General features: G+C 41.4%; 1 protein-coding gene across 1 annotated transcript in view; it reads left to right on the plus strand.

The window, feature by feature from the left end:
* Nucleotides 1–18,054, plus strand: part of hmgcll1 (3-hydroxymethyl-3-methylglutaryl-CoA lyase like 1) — a 103,876-nt gene that overhangs the window by 36,671 nt on the left and 49,151 nt on the right. The window contains exon 9 of the mRNA XM_060854995.1: nucleotides 14,965–15,028. Coding sequence (XP_060710978.1) covers nucleotides 14,965–15,028 — 64 coding nt within the window. The remainder of the gene's footprint in view (nucleotides 1–14,964; nucleotides 15,029–18,054) is intronic.

The raw sequence follows: 18,054 nt of genomic DNA on the forward strand, positions 1-18,054 counted from the left end.
ACACACCTGGGTTAAAAACCTCTCCCACAAACAGCTCACAGACATGGAAAGAACAATACTGGTCAAGGGACTCAACTACAACCACAGGGATGCCAAAACAGCAGACTTCCTAGCAGCACTAGAAAGCACACTCAGGAACAATGGACTGACAGAAGAGACACAACAAACAGTGAGACAAACTGTCGTACCCATGATGATAAGGAAAAGACAAACACATAACCTCAACACCAAGGAGAGGGAAGCACTGAAAGCACTAAGAAACGATAAGAACATAATCATACTACCAGCAGATAAAGGCAGAATGACGGTCATCCTAGATAAATCAGATTACATCCAAAAAGCACAACTACTTGCAGATACCAACACCTACCAAATGAAGGAATTTGACCCCACACCACAACTCACCAATAGAATAAATATCACACTAAGGAATCTACAAAAAAACGGACAGATAACCAAAGCTGACCTACAAAGAATGAAACCGGAAAAACACCCCCAGATTCTACGGACTACCTAAAGTACACAAACCAGACATCCCACTCAGACCCATAGTATCACCACCAGGGACACCATCATACAAACTGGCCAAAGAACTACAACAGAAACTGAAACACCTGGTCAGCGGATCCAAACACTTCATACAATCAACACAGGAATTCTTGAACGTCATCAGAAATATACACATAGACAAAGAAGAAACCATGATCTCATTCGACGTGACAGCACTGTTCACTTCGATTGACAAAACCCTAGCCAGAGAAACAATAGCCAACCTACTGGACATACAGAACAGAAAACAGGACGCGGAACCTATCAACAAAGACGACATACTTAAACTACTGGACTTGTGCCTCACTACACACTTTACATTCAACAACCAGATATACGAACAAATCAACGGAACACCCATGGGATCACCAATCTCGGGACTCATAGCAGAGGCAGTTATGCAAAGGTTAGAACAAACAGTCCTACCACAAATTCAACCCAAACTCTGGGTCAGATATGTCGATGACACGTTTGTAATCATCAAAAACACGGAAATAGAAAAAACACACCGGATCATCAACACCACACTCACAGGAATCTGATTCACGAGAGAAGAAGAAAAGGACAGCCAACTCCCATTCCTAGATGTGATAGTGCAGAGAACACCGAACGGAGAATTCACCACAAGGGTATACAGGAAAGCAACACACACAGACCAAGTCCTAAACTATGAAAGTAACCACCCCAAAACACACAAACGAAGATGCATCAGGACACTATTCAAAAGGGCCACAACACACTGCAGTACACCAGAACTGCGAAAAGAAGAAGAGGAACACCTATACAAGGTATTCGCCAAAAACGGATACCCACGCAACTTCATCAATAGATGCCTAAGTGAAAGACCACGGAACGAGGACATGCCACAACCAAAAGGACTAGCCACACTACCATACATCAGGAGCGTTTCAGAACTGACAGCCAGACTACTGCGACCCTTAGGACTCATAACGGCACACAAACCAACAGCCACGCTCAGACAGCAACTTACTAGAACGAAGGACCCGATACCCAACATGAGCACAACTAATGTAGTGTACAAAATACCATGCAAGGACAGCACAAAACACTATATAGGACAAACAGGAAGACAGCTAACAATCCGCATACATGAACATCAACTAGCCACGAAACGACACGACCAGCTATCCCTAGTAGCCACACACGCAGACAACAAGCAACATGAATTCGACTGGGACAACACTACTATCATAGGGCAAGCCAGACAGAAAACAGCCAGGGAATTCCTAGAGGCATGGCATTCATCCACAAACTCCATCAACAAACACATCGACCTGGACCCAATATACCAACCACTACAGCGGACAGCTGAAACTGACAACCGGAAGCGGCAAGGACAGACCACTATAAATACCGGAAGAAACATCAAAGAAGCGCTTCGCAGGAGGCTCCAAAGCACTGATGATGTCGCCTAGCCAGGGGACGAAACATTTGCAACAAAAACTTCCAGCTCGGCGAACAGAACCACAACAACGAGCACCCGAGCTACAAATCTTTGCACAAACTTTGGTCATTTAAAAACCCTGAGAATTAATTTTAAGATTGTCGATTCAGCTAGAACAATGATTAATTTTGTGCTCACTAGATCATTCCAAGACGCTGCGAGGATATCTGACAAGATAAATTACTGCCCAGTCCCAAATAAGAAATATGAGGAATATACATGCTCCTTAAACATTTGAGAAGCCATTTCTTTTGAACTTTCTCATTGGAATGCAATGCTGCTTTGGACAATATATTGTGCTCATCTGACTGAAATACAGAATCTCAACTTGTGAACCTATCCCATTTTGTAAACTAAAGGGATTTCATTCTCTTAAATTTTCAAAGTTAAATTGAAGTGGGAAGGCCTTTTATTGGTCGTTAAGAAGCTGCTGATGCACTTTCATCTTCAGTTGTTTCAATATGATTTGACACAACAAAATGGCTTGTTGTTTGGGAGGAATGGCTAAAATCCACATCCAGGAATCACTGGTGGAGGTGGGAGTGGGGGCTGGTGGTGTTAGCAGAAGATGGAGTCAAGTAATGGAAAAGGAGTGAGGGTAAGACTTTGAGAAAGGTTTGCTTGATTGACCATGGGATGGCAATATTAATGAGATGCAACATCATAACATAAATCCATTAGGATCTAAAGAGCAAATTTTCATCCAATTCAAAAGCCCTTGGATAAAGCTTACAAAGTATGAGTGTTAACACGTTATGAAGTATCTTGAATTAACTTGTTTGGACATGACTTTGGAGCAGGTGGGACTTGAACCCAGATTTTCTGGCCTACGAGCAGGGACACTGCTACTGTATACAAGAGTCTGCAGTATGGTATAATCTGTCAAAAAATGGAAAGGAAATTGAGGATTTATTTTTTGGATAAATTATCAAAGATTTTTTTAAAAATTTCCAGAAATATTTTGGATTGCAGAAGGATGGGACGGTGCAAAGTGTGTGTTGGCAAGGATGATATTTATTTGAAATGCATTCAGAACCATTTTGGATGTAATTTTCTGTTGCTGTAACAAAGAATGATACACCATTCTAATATGGTTCATAGATCATGAAATGGAGCAACTGGGAAATCTAAGCATCAGAGAACATAATAGCAACTGTGGACATTATGATAAGAAAAACACTTCACTGGAATAGACAGAACAATAAAGTCAAAAAGATTGTGGCCCAGATTAATTATTGAGGAAAATGGTGCACAGAACAGTAGTGGGAAATAGTTAGATGACAGATGGTAAAACAACAAATCAAATATACAGCAGAAAAAATAAACTGGTGTATAACAAAGGCAGTGATTCCTTGGGTTAATGGATTAGATCAAATTTGAAATTGCGAAATTGATTCATTTGAAAATGAAAGTTGTAATGAGTAACAAATGTAGAAAAGGACAGTTCTACATTTTACTCCAGTACTACAGAACCCCCACCCCTCCCTGCAACCAAACAGGTGGGAAATTATGGGAGCCCTGCACTGTTTCTGTGCGGAATGTCTGATCCAATTTAAATCCAGTTGGGCACTTTACTGGCCCTCATTGGGCCTCCACAGGGTTTAATAGGCAGCCTCTGGGAGCTTGTTAAATTCCTGAGCCACCACTAAATTCTGTTAGGTTTTGGGTTAGATGCCTTAAGATGTTTCATTTATGAGCCCAATTGGCATTCTCCTGCTGTCAGGGAGGATTCCTATGTTGGACTCCAGTTTGATTGGCAATAGTTTCCCTGATGCTAGGAGTCAGTTTTGGATACTCCTTTCTGATTCCTCTGGCCCCTACCCCTTCTGCTCCACCATTCTCTAATGGTCTCGACTTAACTCAGCACACTGTGTGCGAGACAAACTTAGTGCAAAGAGCACTGGAGTGATTTTCTGTAGGTACATTAGGGATGACTGATGTCAAAATCATGGAATATCTGAAGATCTACTACCACCACCTCAGAGCCACAAAAGGAAGAGTAATCAATTGGTCAATCTGTCAATCCCAGCATGATTTTTCACATTCTAAACACACAAGGGAAGACAATGGAGAGTGAAAAAATGACAAAGAACTATTGACTAAGTCATCTTCCCTCAAATATCAGAGAAGGCTGACTTCAAGATTTTGAGATCCCCAGAGAAGAATTAAAACAATTAGTGAAGGTTAATATTCAAATGTGACATGATTTTAAAAAAGTTATTCAAAGTTAAGATCAAATTGTCAGTTGAACCTGTCAGTTTACACCTGAGAATTCAGAAAGAAGAAAGCAAAGAAAAAGAGGAGACTCTGACAGCAACCTTGCAAATTATCATGATAGGAAATGGGATTAGATCAGAGGATTCATGCGAAGAGCAACATTGGTTGAAACCTGATGGGCTAAATCGCCTGATCCTGTTATTCTGAACCAGAAATCACTTCTAAATTATACCAGTGAAAAAATTATACTTTACTAATTTGAAATAGCTACTGGAATTAGAATGGAGACCATAGAACAAAGAACAGAACAGCGCAGGAATGGACCCTTCGGTCCAGCATGTTGTGCCGAACTTGACACCAACTTAAACTAATCTGTTCTGCCTGCCCTTGGTCAATATTCCTGTATTCATTGTATATTTATGTCCTTATTTAAAAGTTGCCGAAACACCCCTATCTTGTCTACCTCCACCATCACCTCTAGTAGCGTATTTAGACTCCTACCACTTTCTATGTGTAAAACATGCCCCTCACAGCACCTTTGAACTTTCCCCCTCATCTTAAATGCATGCCCCTACTATTAGACATTTCAAGGCTGGTAAATGATTCTGATGGTCAATCCTATCTATACATCTCATAATTTAGAGACTTCTGTCAAGTTTCCCCTCAGCCTCTGCTGAATTCATAAAGAATACAAAGTTAATTTATTTCCTGAAATTTTGGAAATATACATCAGGTGGTGTATTGGAGGCACAGTGAAATTCCAAAAGCTGTTACTTAATAGAAATGAGAAGATTAACGAGGCCAGTATTGAGTACAGGAGTTGGGAGGTCATGTTGCGGCTGTACGGGACATTGGTTAGGCCACTGTTGGAATATTGCATGCAATTCTGGTCTCCTTCCTATTGGAACGATGTTGTGCAACTTGAAAGAGTTCAGAAAAGATTTACAAGGATGTTGCCAAGGTTGGAGGATTTGAGCTATAGAGAGAGGCTGAACAGCTGGGGCTGTTTTCCCTGGAGCATTGGAGGCTGAGGAGTGACCTTATAGAGATTTACAAAATCATGAGGGGCATGGATAGGGTAAATAGACAAAGTCTTTTCCCTGGGGTTGGGGAGTCCAGAACTAGAGGGCATGGGTTTAGGGTGAGAGGGGAAAGATATAAAAGAGACCTAGGGGGCAACATTTTCACGCAGAGGGTGGTATGGGTATGGTATGAGCTGCCAGAGAAAGTGGTGGAGGCTGGTACAATTGCAACATTTAAGAGGCATTTGGATGGGTGTATGAATAGGAAGGGTTTAGAGGGATATGGGCCGGATGCTGACAGATGGGACTAGATTGGGTTGGGATATCTGATCGGCATGGACAGGCTGGACCCAAGGGTCTGTTTCCATGCTGTACATCTCTATGACTCTATGACTCTATTTACAATTTCCTATCCTTGACTCTTCTTGGATATGTTAAATATATTTTCAGATGCATAGCATTTTGTCCTAATATTACAATGGATGCAAGGAATGAATTCTCAATTCAAATCGCACACGTTGCAGCCATAAAGAGTCACACTGACTATAGAAAGAACCCCAGCAATTTAAAGTGCACTTGGAAATCAATGGTTCGAGTTCAGTAAATTTAAGGGTGAGGTCTGGTAGCTTGCAACAAATAACATGTTCCTAATTATTTTGCGGTACACTCTCCACAATGTTTTTTAGAGTTCCGTGTAGAAAAAAAAACTGAATGCTAATTATAATGAATAACTTTATTGGCATTTGCCAGTGGTGATAAGAGAACTTTTCACAGCAAAACAAAATTTTAAAGAACAGCTTTCTAAATAAGCTGCAAAAATGTTAATAACCGCAGTGACATTTTATAATGAACAAAATGCTTCCAGATGTTCTTCAGAATTTACTAGAGCATTCCAGAGACGCTGAAAAGATGCCAGCCTATTCTTGCTGAGAGACAGACACAAAATCATTTGAAGTGATTAATAATTGGTATGTGATACAAAAATTAATTCTTATTTCCGTGTGCTGCCAAAGCATGCCATCTTGCCAAATCCAACCACTGCAAAGTGCTTGGTTTATAATAATCTAGCTCATGTATGCACTCTTATAGTTTCCGAATAAAGGGATTTTAATAAAGCGAATGCACATTAGATATTTCACTAGACAGCAGGCAAATCAATTCAAAAGCCTCTTTGTATTTTCAATAGAAGGCTGCCCTAATTTTAGAAAATGGAATGGAAAGTTCTTTTCTGACAATTGTTACAGCAGTTTCTATGTTTATGGAGGTATTGTAAGCCCTCTCACTGAACTCTCAATTTACAATCCATCCCCGTCTCACTGACCCCACCCCATTCCTGATCCCTCACTGACTCTCCCCCATTCCAGATCCCTCACTGACCCTACCCCCATTCCTGATCCCTCACTGACTCCCCATTCCTGATCCCTCACTTGACCCTACCCCCATTCCTGATCCCTCACTGATCCACCCTATTTCTGAACCTTCGCTAACCCTCTCATTCCTGAACCCTCACTGCCCTCCATATTCCTGATCCCTCACTGACCTTACCCCCATTCCTAAACCTTTACTGTCTCCTGCCTATTCCTGATCAATCGCTGCCTTCCCCATGCCTGAACCTTTACTAACTCCTGCCATTCCTGAACCCTCACTGCCTTCCCCATTCCTGAACTCTCACTGACTCCCCTCAATTCCTGAACCCTCACTGATCCCCCCCATTCCTGAATCCTCACTGCCTTCCCCATTCCTGATCCCTCGGCGACCACCCCCATTCCCGATCTCTCACTGACCACCCTCATTCCTGATCCCTCACTGACCCCTCCATTTCTGACCTCTTATTGACCCCACCCTATTCTTGATCCCTCACTGACTCCCCCGATTCCTGATCTCTCTGAGATTCTGCCCCATTCTTGAACCCTCACTGATCCCCCCCCCATTCCTGGTCCCTCGCTTACTCATTATTATTTCTCACTCTCTCACTAGCTAGCAATCTATCCACTCCTTCTCTGTTTCTCCACTGCCTATGTCTTGCTGTCTGATGCAGTATTGTGCAGAGTACAATAGACCATGCTCATTATGGTGGACCTGAAGGCTGTTACTCAGTGCATTCATGGGGCAGAATTTGGTTATGCCCGGGAAGATATTGATGCTATTTTGACATTCAGTGCCATGCTGTTGGGCTCCAATGACTATGTTTCAAAGGGAAGGGAACAGGGCACTGCCAAGGCTGCTCTCCAGGAAGCTGGAACACATATCTCTAGAATAATATTATGCTTATTCGTAAGATGTACATTGATGGAGTGGATGTCTTTGTGAATGAATATTCCTCGCTGATCTGGGGCATCCAAATTGTTGTCTGAATGTGGTCAATGATGTTTTGCCTTTGTGGGAAGCCAATTGCCCTTATTCTCTGTTTGTGGGAAATCCTGGATCTGCAGAGGTTGAAGTCCATTCAGTGGATATGACTTGAAGATGGTGACGGCTTTTTCATTAACTGGTGAAACCTGGTCACCAGGTCCAACAAAGAGCTGATCAGCTCTCAGCAGGCTGCAGGTATCTGCTGCCACTGTCTCATGTAGTAATCTAGGTCTGCCTTCACTCTGTTGTGTAGCAAGCAGATGGCAATTGGCTGTACACCCTGTTTTTTGCTGAGTGACATCCCTTCTGGAGTTGCAGCTCTCTGCTGCCCCCTGCCTGATGTTCGGCTCCTTTCATTGCCATTTCATGTCTCTGTTGGTGCCCAACCATTGCTGCTGGTAGCCCCACCCATATCTCTGCTGGTCCCTTCCTCACTGGTCCAGTCTCTCTGCTGCTGCCCAGCTCTTTGCTTTCCCATTCCACGTCCCTGACTCTGCCTCCCTAACTTCTGCAACCCCCTCCACCAAAACATCACTTTTCTCGGAAACATGTAAACCGTGAGATCGACTTTAAAATAAGAGGTGTGTGGACCACTATTGCCCTTAACTGAGCACTTAAAAAAGACACTAGAACCTGAGATGTTTTAATTCACCTGCTGACTCACTGATGTTTTCGTGAGTTTTGACCAACTGATTTTGTCTTGATTTGGAGATGCCGGTGTTGGACTGGGGTGTACAAAGTTAAAAATCGCACAACATCAGATTATGGTCCAACAGGTTAATAGCACTCCGAGACCTAATGCTTCCAATTAAACCTGTTGGACTATAACCTGATGTTGAGCCATTTGTCTTGAATACTCCAAAACCATCCAGCTTTGCATTTGGCCATAACTATGGATGAACAGGTTAGGAGTGGTTCCATCTGCAGATTCCAAAACCCACCAAGAGTCAAGACCATTGGAACAAGAGAAGTAAAGAAATTTGAAATCCCAGCTATGAAAATGACCAAAGGATATTTGAAGATTGTACAATTGCTGAACCCCAATGATCCTGACTGCAAAAGTTATGACAGAGCAAAATGAGGACGGATAACATCTGTGCCTGTTTGTCTTAAATACGAAGGCAAATAACTGTTGAGTTTTCCCAGTCATAAACTGCATTCGCAGTTACCCAGCTTTTCCACATCTGGCGGAGTTTTATCTACGGATAGACAATTGTTAAAATCTGCAGTTTGTGAATATATAATGAATGTTTATATACGTTTCATCTGTCAGCAGAGACGTTATCAGTCCTTCTTGAGATAATTTGTAATCTGAAGAACGGTATTTAACCAAAGTCTTGCGTTAATCAAGCATCTTAAATAAACAATACAGCGGAACACCAGAACACATTCAGTAAACAATTCTGGGGGGTGGGGGGTGACTTTTCAAAACTGCACAGCATGATTAATAATTACATTTTTCATTTTAAAATGAAGGGCCAATTTGCTTGTAGTTTTGAAATAATCTGAATTATATAAACTGTAATTGCAAGGAACTTTTTGAAATACTTTATATGTGGTTATCTTTCAAAATGCCCACAATGGTTACTATGACATCTTCAACACACACGTTGCTGAAATATTGTTATCGATGGGCTTTTGGACATGATTAAAGATATTGTGAACTTCAACATCTGTAGATATGCCTATAAAATATCAATATTTGAGCTGTATATTATGATTTATGCTGCCAACTGAAAAGATGGTGTTTACACAACTGTGACTTTTTGCGCAGCATCATAGAAATTTAGAAGAAGCCATTTGGCCCAATTGGTCTATACTGGCTAAGTTAGAGCTATCTATTTAATTTTCACTGTCAGCCCCCATAGCCTGGTAGGTCATAGGTCTTCAAGTACACATCCGTGTACACTTCGAAGGAGATCATTGTTTCCGCTTCTATCATCACAACAACAACATCTGTTTATATAACACCTTTAAACTTACAAAATGTCTACCCAAGTGCTTACCAGATACAATAAAAACAAATGAGACACAAAACAAGAAATTAGGGAGGTGACCAAATGATTGCCACAAATAGGTCCGTTTTAATGAGCCTCTTAATTGAAGAAAATCATATGGGGAAATACAAGGAGGAAATTTCTCGGTTTGGGGCTTTGGAAGTTGAGTTTTGGCACCTGTGCTGAAGCAATTAAAATTGGGGATGATTCAAGAGCCCAGAATTTGGATGAACATGGTCATAGGACTAGGCGAGATTACAGACTTAGATAGGGCTGAGACCGTAAAAGGATTTGAAAACAAATGTGAGAATTTCAAACTTGAGGCCAGCAAGCAAAAGCTGGTTAGTGAACAAGATTTTGTTGGGATGCTGACAGCTAAGTTTGAATGACCCCAAATTTGGGAGCACAGATTGTTGGGGACTGACTGGGAGTGTCTTCATATGGTCAGATCTGACGGTAACAAGGGGATGGCTGAGGGTTTCAGCAGCAGAGGAGCTGAGGCGTGATCGAGTTATGATGAAATTATCGTGGTAAAAGTGGTTGAAAGGCTATCTTGCGATCCGGAATAACACTGAGGTTGTGAATAGTCAGCTCAAATTTGCCAGGTAAAAGTCATGGAGTCAGGGGTGAGGGAGCAGTTTGTGACAAGGACTGAAGTATTTGTAACTCCAGTTCAGGCTGTGAATTCTGGAACCTTACTGGCTTCTGGGTGAAAATATTTAGCTTCAGCTCCACTCTAATCCATCTACAAACTATTTTAATTCTAGGTTTCCAGTTATTGATCTAAGGGAATATTTTTTGTTCATTTGTGGGATGTGGGTGTCGCTGGTTGGCCAGCATTTATTGTCCGTCCCTTCTTGCCCTTGAGAAGGTGGTGATGAGCTGCCTTCATGAACTGCTACAGTCTACGTGCTGTGGGTTGACCCACAATGCAGTTGGGGAGGGAATTCCAGGATTCTGCCCAGCGATAGTGAAAGAACGGCAATATATTTCCAAGTCAGGATTGTGAGTGGCTTGGAGGGGAACTTGAAGGTGGTGGTGTTCCCATGTATCTATTGCCCTTGTCCTTCTAGATGGAAGTGATTGTGGATTTGGAAGGTGTTGTCTGAGGATCTTTGGTGAACTTCCGCAATGCATCAGTTGTGGAGCAAGTGGATGTTTGTGGATGCAATGCCAACCAAGCTTGCTACTTTATCCTGGATGGTGTCAAACTTCTTGAGCATTATTCAAGTTGCACCCACTCAGGCAAGTGGAGAGTATTCCAGCACACTCCTGACTTGTGCCTTGAAGATGGTGGACAGGCTTTGGGGAATCCGGAGTTGAGTGCTCATCACAGTATTCTGAGCTTCTGACCTGCTCTTGGAGAATAAGTCCTTCCTATCCACTCCATCTAGATCCCCTGCCTCAAACTAATTTTATACACATCAACTCAATCTGCTTCTCCTGTTCCAAAGCAGTCCCAGCCTATCCAATCTTCCTTCACTTCCATAAGATTCCAGTCTTAATAATATAATGCATTCCCTCTACTGCTGTTACATTTCTTGGAAAGTGGATGCCAGAACTATATGGAATACTCTGTACCCAGTCTAATTAGTGTTTTACAATGTAAAGGCCCACTTATTAGCAATGCAGTGTTTCCCTGTCACACATTCCCACTGGCCACCACAAATTCTGAATTAAAATTTAAAATATTTGCCAAACATTAGACTGTGTACAGCTCAATATCAAAAACAAGTCAGACAAGTTTTTAAGCCATGAAATAAGAACTAGTTTATTATCAGCACAGCATTATCTTAAAAAGTATTTTGGCCAAATAGCAGTTAAATTTTGAGAAAACACATTATTCTCAAATTGTTGCAAATGCTGGTCTACAGCTCGAATCACTTGCCATGCAAACTGTCGATGCTGTGGTTTCTCCCTGGGTCATTTAGGGCTAATTGAATTCTTTTTTTCTGGAGACAGTGGGGTTGATTCAGATTTATCCTTTAAGAAATCTCCACTTTGAATATTGAAGGTTTTTGTCTCAAATATTAATGTGAGTGGCTTCAGAGAAAGAGAGAAAAGGCTGTTTACCCCCATGGCAAGTTCTCTCTGACTTGTCTGTTTCACAACCAATATATTATATTGACAAACTGGCTCATAGGACCTGTATCTGAAAGCATTGCTGACCTGGCAGTTTGTGCTCTTTGCAAGTGCAGGGAAATCGACAATTTGGGCAAAAGTCTTTCATCAGGAATGGTCCATTCCTGATAAAGGGCTTTTGCCCGAAATGTCAATTTTCCTGCTCCTCGGATGCTGCCTGACCTGCTGTGTTTTTCCAGCACCACTCTAACCTAAACTCTGATTCCCAGCATCTGCAGTCCCCACTTTCGCTTCTTTGCAAGTGCACCAATTTGTTGCTTTAGCTGTTTGTAATTATTTTGTAATGGTCATTAGAAGAATTTGATGATATCATTATGAGATAAGCATGTAATTGATGCCTGGGATGTGAGCACCACAAGGAAGGTCGGCATACATTGCCAATCCCTAATTGCCCTTGAGAAGGTGGTGATGTATTTCAATCTTGAACTGCTGTAACTAATTAGATTAGATTAGATTACTTACAGTGTGGAAACAGGCCCTTCGGCCCAACAAGTCCACACTAACCCGCCGAAGCGCAACCCACCCATACCCCTACATTTACCCCTTACCTAACACTACTGGCAATTTAGCATGGCCAATTCACCTGACCCGCACATCTTTGGACTGTGGGAGGAAACCGGAGCACCCGGAGGAAACCCATGCAGACACAGGGAGAACGTGCAAACTCCACACAGTCAGTCGCCTGAGTCGGGAATTGAACCCGGGTCTCAGGCGCTGTGAGGCAGCAGTGCTAACCACTGTGCCCATAATGCCGATGTACCCATAGTATTGTTAGGAAGGGAATTTCAGGATCTTGAATCAGCAGCATTGAAGAAATAGCGACATAATTCCAAATCAAGATGGTGTGTGTCTTAGAGGGGAACCGTGGTGAAGATGAGGTTTCAGTAGGCCTGCTGCCTCTGACTTCATCAGTGGTAGAAGTTGCTTTGGGATTGCTATTAAAGCAACCTTGCCAAGAGCATTCATGTATATCTTGTTGGTGGTATGCTCAGCAGCTGTGGAGCATATGTGGTGGATGAAACGAATTTTGAGAGTGGTTGAAACTGCACTGACCATGCAACTGTGGAGTACAGGCAGGGAATAGGTTTCATTCTGGAGTCCATTCAAAAGGCAGTTTGGACAATGGGGAGCAGTTCGCTACCACAGGAAATGTTCATATGTTGGCTCTTTAAAATGAGTGTTCGTAAGTTCTACGTTCATAAATATGGACCCCTGTATTCCATCAAATTCCTGACTTGTACCTTGTGGATGCTCGACAGACTTTGGGTCAGGAGGTGAGTGATTCAACATGGAACGCCCAGGTTCTGACCTGCACTTTTATCCCTAATATTTAGTTACTGGTCCAGCTTAGTTTCTGCATTATGGTAACCCACAGGATGTTGTTCATGAGGAATTACATTGAATACCTAGTTGAGATAGCTAGATTCCCTCATTGGCACTTGTCTGCCAACTGTTAACAGAAACAGTTAATGCTGTTGACGTAACATGTATGGATTTCCATAAGGCGTTTGATACAGTGCGACACCACAAACTTGTGAGAAAAGTTATATGGAATAAAAAGGACACATATTATGGATAGAAAATTGGCTGAGAGATTAAAAAACACAGTGAATAATAATCAATGGAATTTTTTTGGCAGGACAAAAGTTTGTAGTGGAGTTCTCCAAGAGTCAGAATTGGAACTTTTGTGAATCTTGATACAAGTTAATGAGGATCTTAGTTTGTAGGGGATAATTTCAAAGTTTGTGAATGATATACAACTTGGAAACCTTGTGAGCTGAGTTGAACAGTACGGAACTCCAGAAGGACATAGGCACGTGTGGGCTGATAGGTGGCAGATGAAAATCAATGCAGGGGAATGTGACGGGATGCATTTTAGTAGGAAGAATATAGAAAACATAACATAAAGGGTTTCATTCTAAAGGGTGTGCACAAGCAGAGGGGTCTGGATGTATATTTGCACAAATCATTAAAAATGGTAGGACCAGAGGAAAGATAGTTAATAAAGTGTTCAGTATCCTAGACTTACTTAAGAGGGGCATAAAGAATAAAAGCAAGGAGATGAAACTGAACTTGTCAAAGACGCTGGTCCTCAGCTGGAGAACTGTGTAAGTTCTGGGTACCATATTGGAGATAGTGCAGCATAGATTTACAAGAATATTTTCACTTATGAGGAGCAGAGAAGGCTAAGAGGAGATCCAATAGAGTTTTCAAAACTATGAGGGAGCGGAATAGGTGGAAAATGTTCCTTTTTGTAAAATGATCATGAGCGAGATGGCACAATTTTAAAATGATTTCCAAAAGAAGCAAATGGGAGGTGAGAAAAGGTTTTTGCACACAGTCAGTGGTTTATGCTTAGAACACATCATCTGGAAGTAGGGTTGAAGCATTCAAGAAGATATTGGATGATTATTTAAGCAAATAATATGCAAGGTTATGGGGATAAAGGAGGAGGATGGGCCACATGGTCTCCTGTTGCACCATAGCAATTCTGTTATTGTAATTGTTTGAAGATACTTGCCAATTATTAGCCCAAGTGTGAAGCTCCCCCAAGGAGTTGGTCTTATCGATGATCAATTCCAAAACAGACTATTGTCTCCTGGCTCAACCAGAATCAGATAAGTTATACTTATGGTCAATAACATCAGTTTATATGAGGAGTCTTGTTGATTGATAAGGAAAAAATTATAATTAAAAGTCAGAAGTGTAAATTTGGATTGTGGAGCAATGACTGACAGGAAGCTCCATTACATTTCACAATCTAATTTAAGATCCATTCACAATCGTACATAAGATTAGTAACATAGTATTTCTGTAAACATCTGGAATAACCATGAAAGATTATTCAGGTTTTTTTGTTGGTTAAAATTTGTTTTCGATGTGATTAGTAAAGTGATTGTGCAGCTTTAAATTGCAACATGAATATGACACACTTCCTTTTGGATAATCTACCACAGAACAAATATATGTTCCTGTTCCCTACACCCTGAAATGATACAATGCATTTTAATCTGAAGTCATAAATCCTGATGAAAAGTATCTTCCCTGTTTATGAAGTATCTGAAATAATTATTAAATTTCTCATCTCTGGACTTTATAAATTTCTGCAGGTTTTTTTTAAAACAATGAACCAACATTTGTTCAGTAATTATTTACGCTCTTAAGATTGCAACTGTAAAGGAAACAAAGCATCATTTTATTTTTACTGTCCAAACAACAGGTATGTTTCCTGCGCAATAGGATGTCCTTATGAAGGAAGCATTGCACCAGCTAAGGTTGTAGAGGTAAGCTATACAGTCAGGGTTGTATTAAATATGGTGGGGGAACTGCCTCAAACAATTACATTTGAAAGATAAGTGATTTGGAAAGAAGCTTGTCAGAATGTATCTCATTGTTGTAAGGTTTCTCATAGCTATTCCACCAGATTTAGAAATACCCAAAATAAGAACGCAAGAGAAATTTAATTTATTCATGATAACTACAGTAAGGACCATCTTTAGAAATATGCCAATGAAATTGTCCAAATACAACAGCTCAATATGTACAGTAATTTACTGCTATTTTGTTTATCCAATAAGTTTTGCAGCACCAGAGACTTCGTTCTTCCTTTGATGGTCCCTTTTGAAGTTTATATGTACTCACTCAGCTCATCCCCCATGAAGTTTAGTAACCACACAAGGGTCTTGTACCTGGGATATGAGCTATTTCCACATCAGTAGAGACTAACAGCATTATATCAGACCACATGGCACTCATTTTCCAAGACCTTCTAAAACTTGTACATGACTGGCAGCAAGCATGCACACATGGGAAGTGCATCTCATCTACCACATTGGTCACGACAAAAAGATCCAGCCTTCACCTATACTTGGAATAAGCAGTACGCCATTGCCAAAGCACAAAGGTGGCTAATGTCTGCTATGATGCCTTATTCCAATTTTGGTTTGCTCCACATCAGCCTGTCCCTGGTATGCCTAAGTGAAAAGATGTTATTTATTATCACCACCATGTTTCGACCAGACCCAACACCGAAGCCACATGATGTACAATCCTTTTCCCACACTCTGACTCCAACTCCTGTTTGCAATTCTGAGTCCCAGCCTCCATCTTCAGACACCTTCAGTCCATATCTGAGGCCCAGTCTCCATTCCTTGATTCACTCCCTCCATGTCTGAGGCCCAGCCTTCATTTCCAGCCCCATTCAATCCATGTCTGAGGCCCAGCCCCCAATCACTACTCCCCTAATCTATGTCTGAGGCCCTTGCTCCTTCTGTCTCTCAATCCTGATCCCTCTTTTAAAATCCTGCCTCAATTTCCCAGTATCCAATCATTCTGTGAGAGATAGTTACTTACCCACATTCCTGATGAAGAGCTTATGCTCGAAATATCAACCCTCCTGCTCCTCGGATGCTGCCTGACTGGCTTTGCTTTTCCAGCACCACACTTTTTGACATTTATCCCACAATCCCTTATCTCACTACCAGAACCTCAACTTCATCGCTGATGGGAGTTCATTTGCAAACTGTGACAACTTACTTGTGCTGTCCAGAATCTCTGGCTCCTTGCTCCTTGTTATGGAAAATAAGTCTCCCAAATTTATTGATTTGTAATTTAAAGTGACTAATTATGTTCTCTAAATCGAATTCACCACACAAAAGTGTAACAAAGTAACCAGGATGGAAAATATATGTTTAACAGCGTCATGAGGCAACATATTTTTACCAACCTATGTTTTAACTATTACACAGATACACCATGAATGCAAAACAGATGTACAGCTGATAACTGCTAATTTGACATAGTACAATTGAAGTAAATTAAGACACATTTTATAAATAACACAGGAACACTACCGAAGAATGTAAGTGTGTTGTACCTACACTGTCCTAGTCTTTGTGTTGGCTCAACATTGTGGAAACAAAATTAGTAACAGAAATTGAGCTGGTATAGGTAGTGAGAGCAGCAATGGCCTGGATTTTTCATGGTTAGAGACAAAAAAAACTGCAGATGCTGGAATCCAAGGTAGACAAGCAGGAGGTTGGAAGAATACAGCAAGGCAGGCAGCATCAGGAGGTGGAGAAGTAAATGTTTTGGGTGTAACACTATTTCAGGACTTACACTGGCCAAGCTGTTGTTCCTCAGTGTAGGTGGGAGTTGTGTCTGGGACCCTGCAGAATCCCCATTGTAGCACACGCCAAAGGAATTGCTTGGGAAATTGAGTTTCCCCACTGGGCAATTCCTCAATACCTAGAACTTGACAAAGTCTTCATGAAAATCAGAAACTTTGGATGGTTCCACTGAAGTTAACTGGAATAGTTACTTGCTTAAAGATAGACTATTACATAGGTAATCAAACTCCTGAGTAACAATAAAACTGATCCCAGATTTACTTCATACAACTCTCCCAGACCTTTTACTGTGACCCAGTATGTTTCCCACCTCCCATGGGACCTTCAGTTAGACCCATGCTCTGCTAGATTCAACCTGAAACCTTGGCCCCATTTCGTTGCCAGAATCGATCCCACCTACCCCAGCAGACCCTAAACACTGCATCATTTTTAATTGGCACCTAGGGCCCTACCCTCTCCTCAGTTAGCACCCTACTTACCTGGCATAAACCTGAGCTTGAGCTTCCAGTTACCTGTTATTTTAACAGCGCTGGTCATTATCTCTGTCTCAGACATGCCGCAGTGCTCCATTAAAGCTCAACAGAAGCAATACTCTGTCTTCCACCTAAGTAAATGACATCCCTCAGGACTCAATGTTGAGTTTAACAGTTTCATAGCATGAACACCTTCCCTCATATTTGTTACCAACCCCACACCCTCAAACACTGTTCTTTCCCAAACATATCCAACCCATTTTCAAAAATCACAATTCCCGTTGTGCCCATTTAGCATTTACCTCCCTCCTGCTTATTATCAGTGTTCCCTTTGTTTATCTCTTCTTTCTCTTCTCTGTCTCTAAGGGCATTGTCATCATCAATTCAACTCATTACTTTCCATCCATTCCAAAACCCTGCCTCCCAGCATCAGCATCAGCCATTCCCCCCTGCTTTTGATTCTGACGAACAGTCACTGGACTCAAAACATTAAGTCTGTTTTTCTCCTCACGGATGCCATTGAGCTTTTGAATTTCTCCAGCAGTCTCTGTTTTTGTCTCAAACCTTGTATTTTTATACATATTCTACTCATTCAGCATGACAGTTATGCCAACTGCAATGCCACCCCATTTCTGATGATACTGAGTATTTATCTCTGATTATTTTCTTATTGCTATTTGAACATGCAGCAGACACCTTCATCCAAGG

Source organism: Hemiscyllium ocellatum, chromosome 3 (assembly GCF_020745735.1).
Source record: "Hemiscyllium ocellatum isolate sHemOce1 chromosome 3, sHemOce1.pat.X.cur, whole genome shotgun sequence".
Taxonomy (NCBI): Eukaryota; Metazoa; Chordata; class Chondrichthyes; order Orectolobiformes; family Hemiscylliidae; genus Hemiscyllium; species Hemiscyllium ocellatum.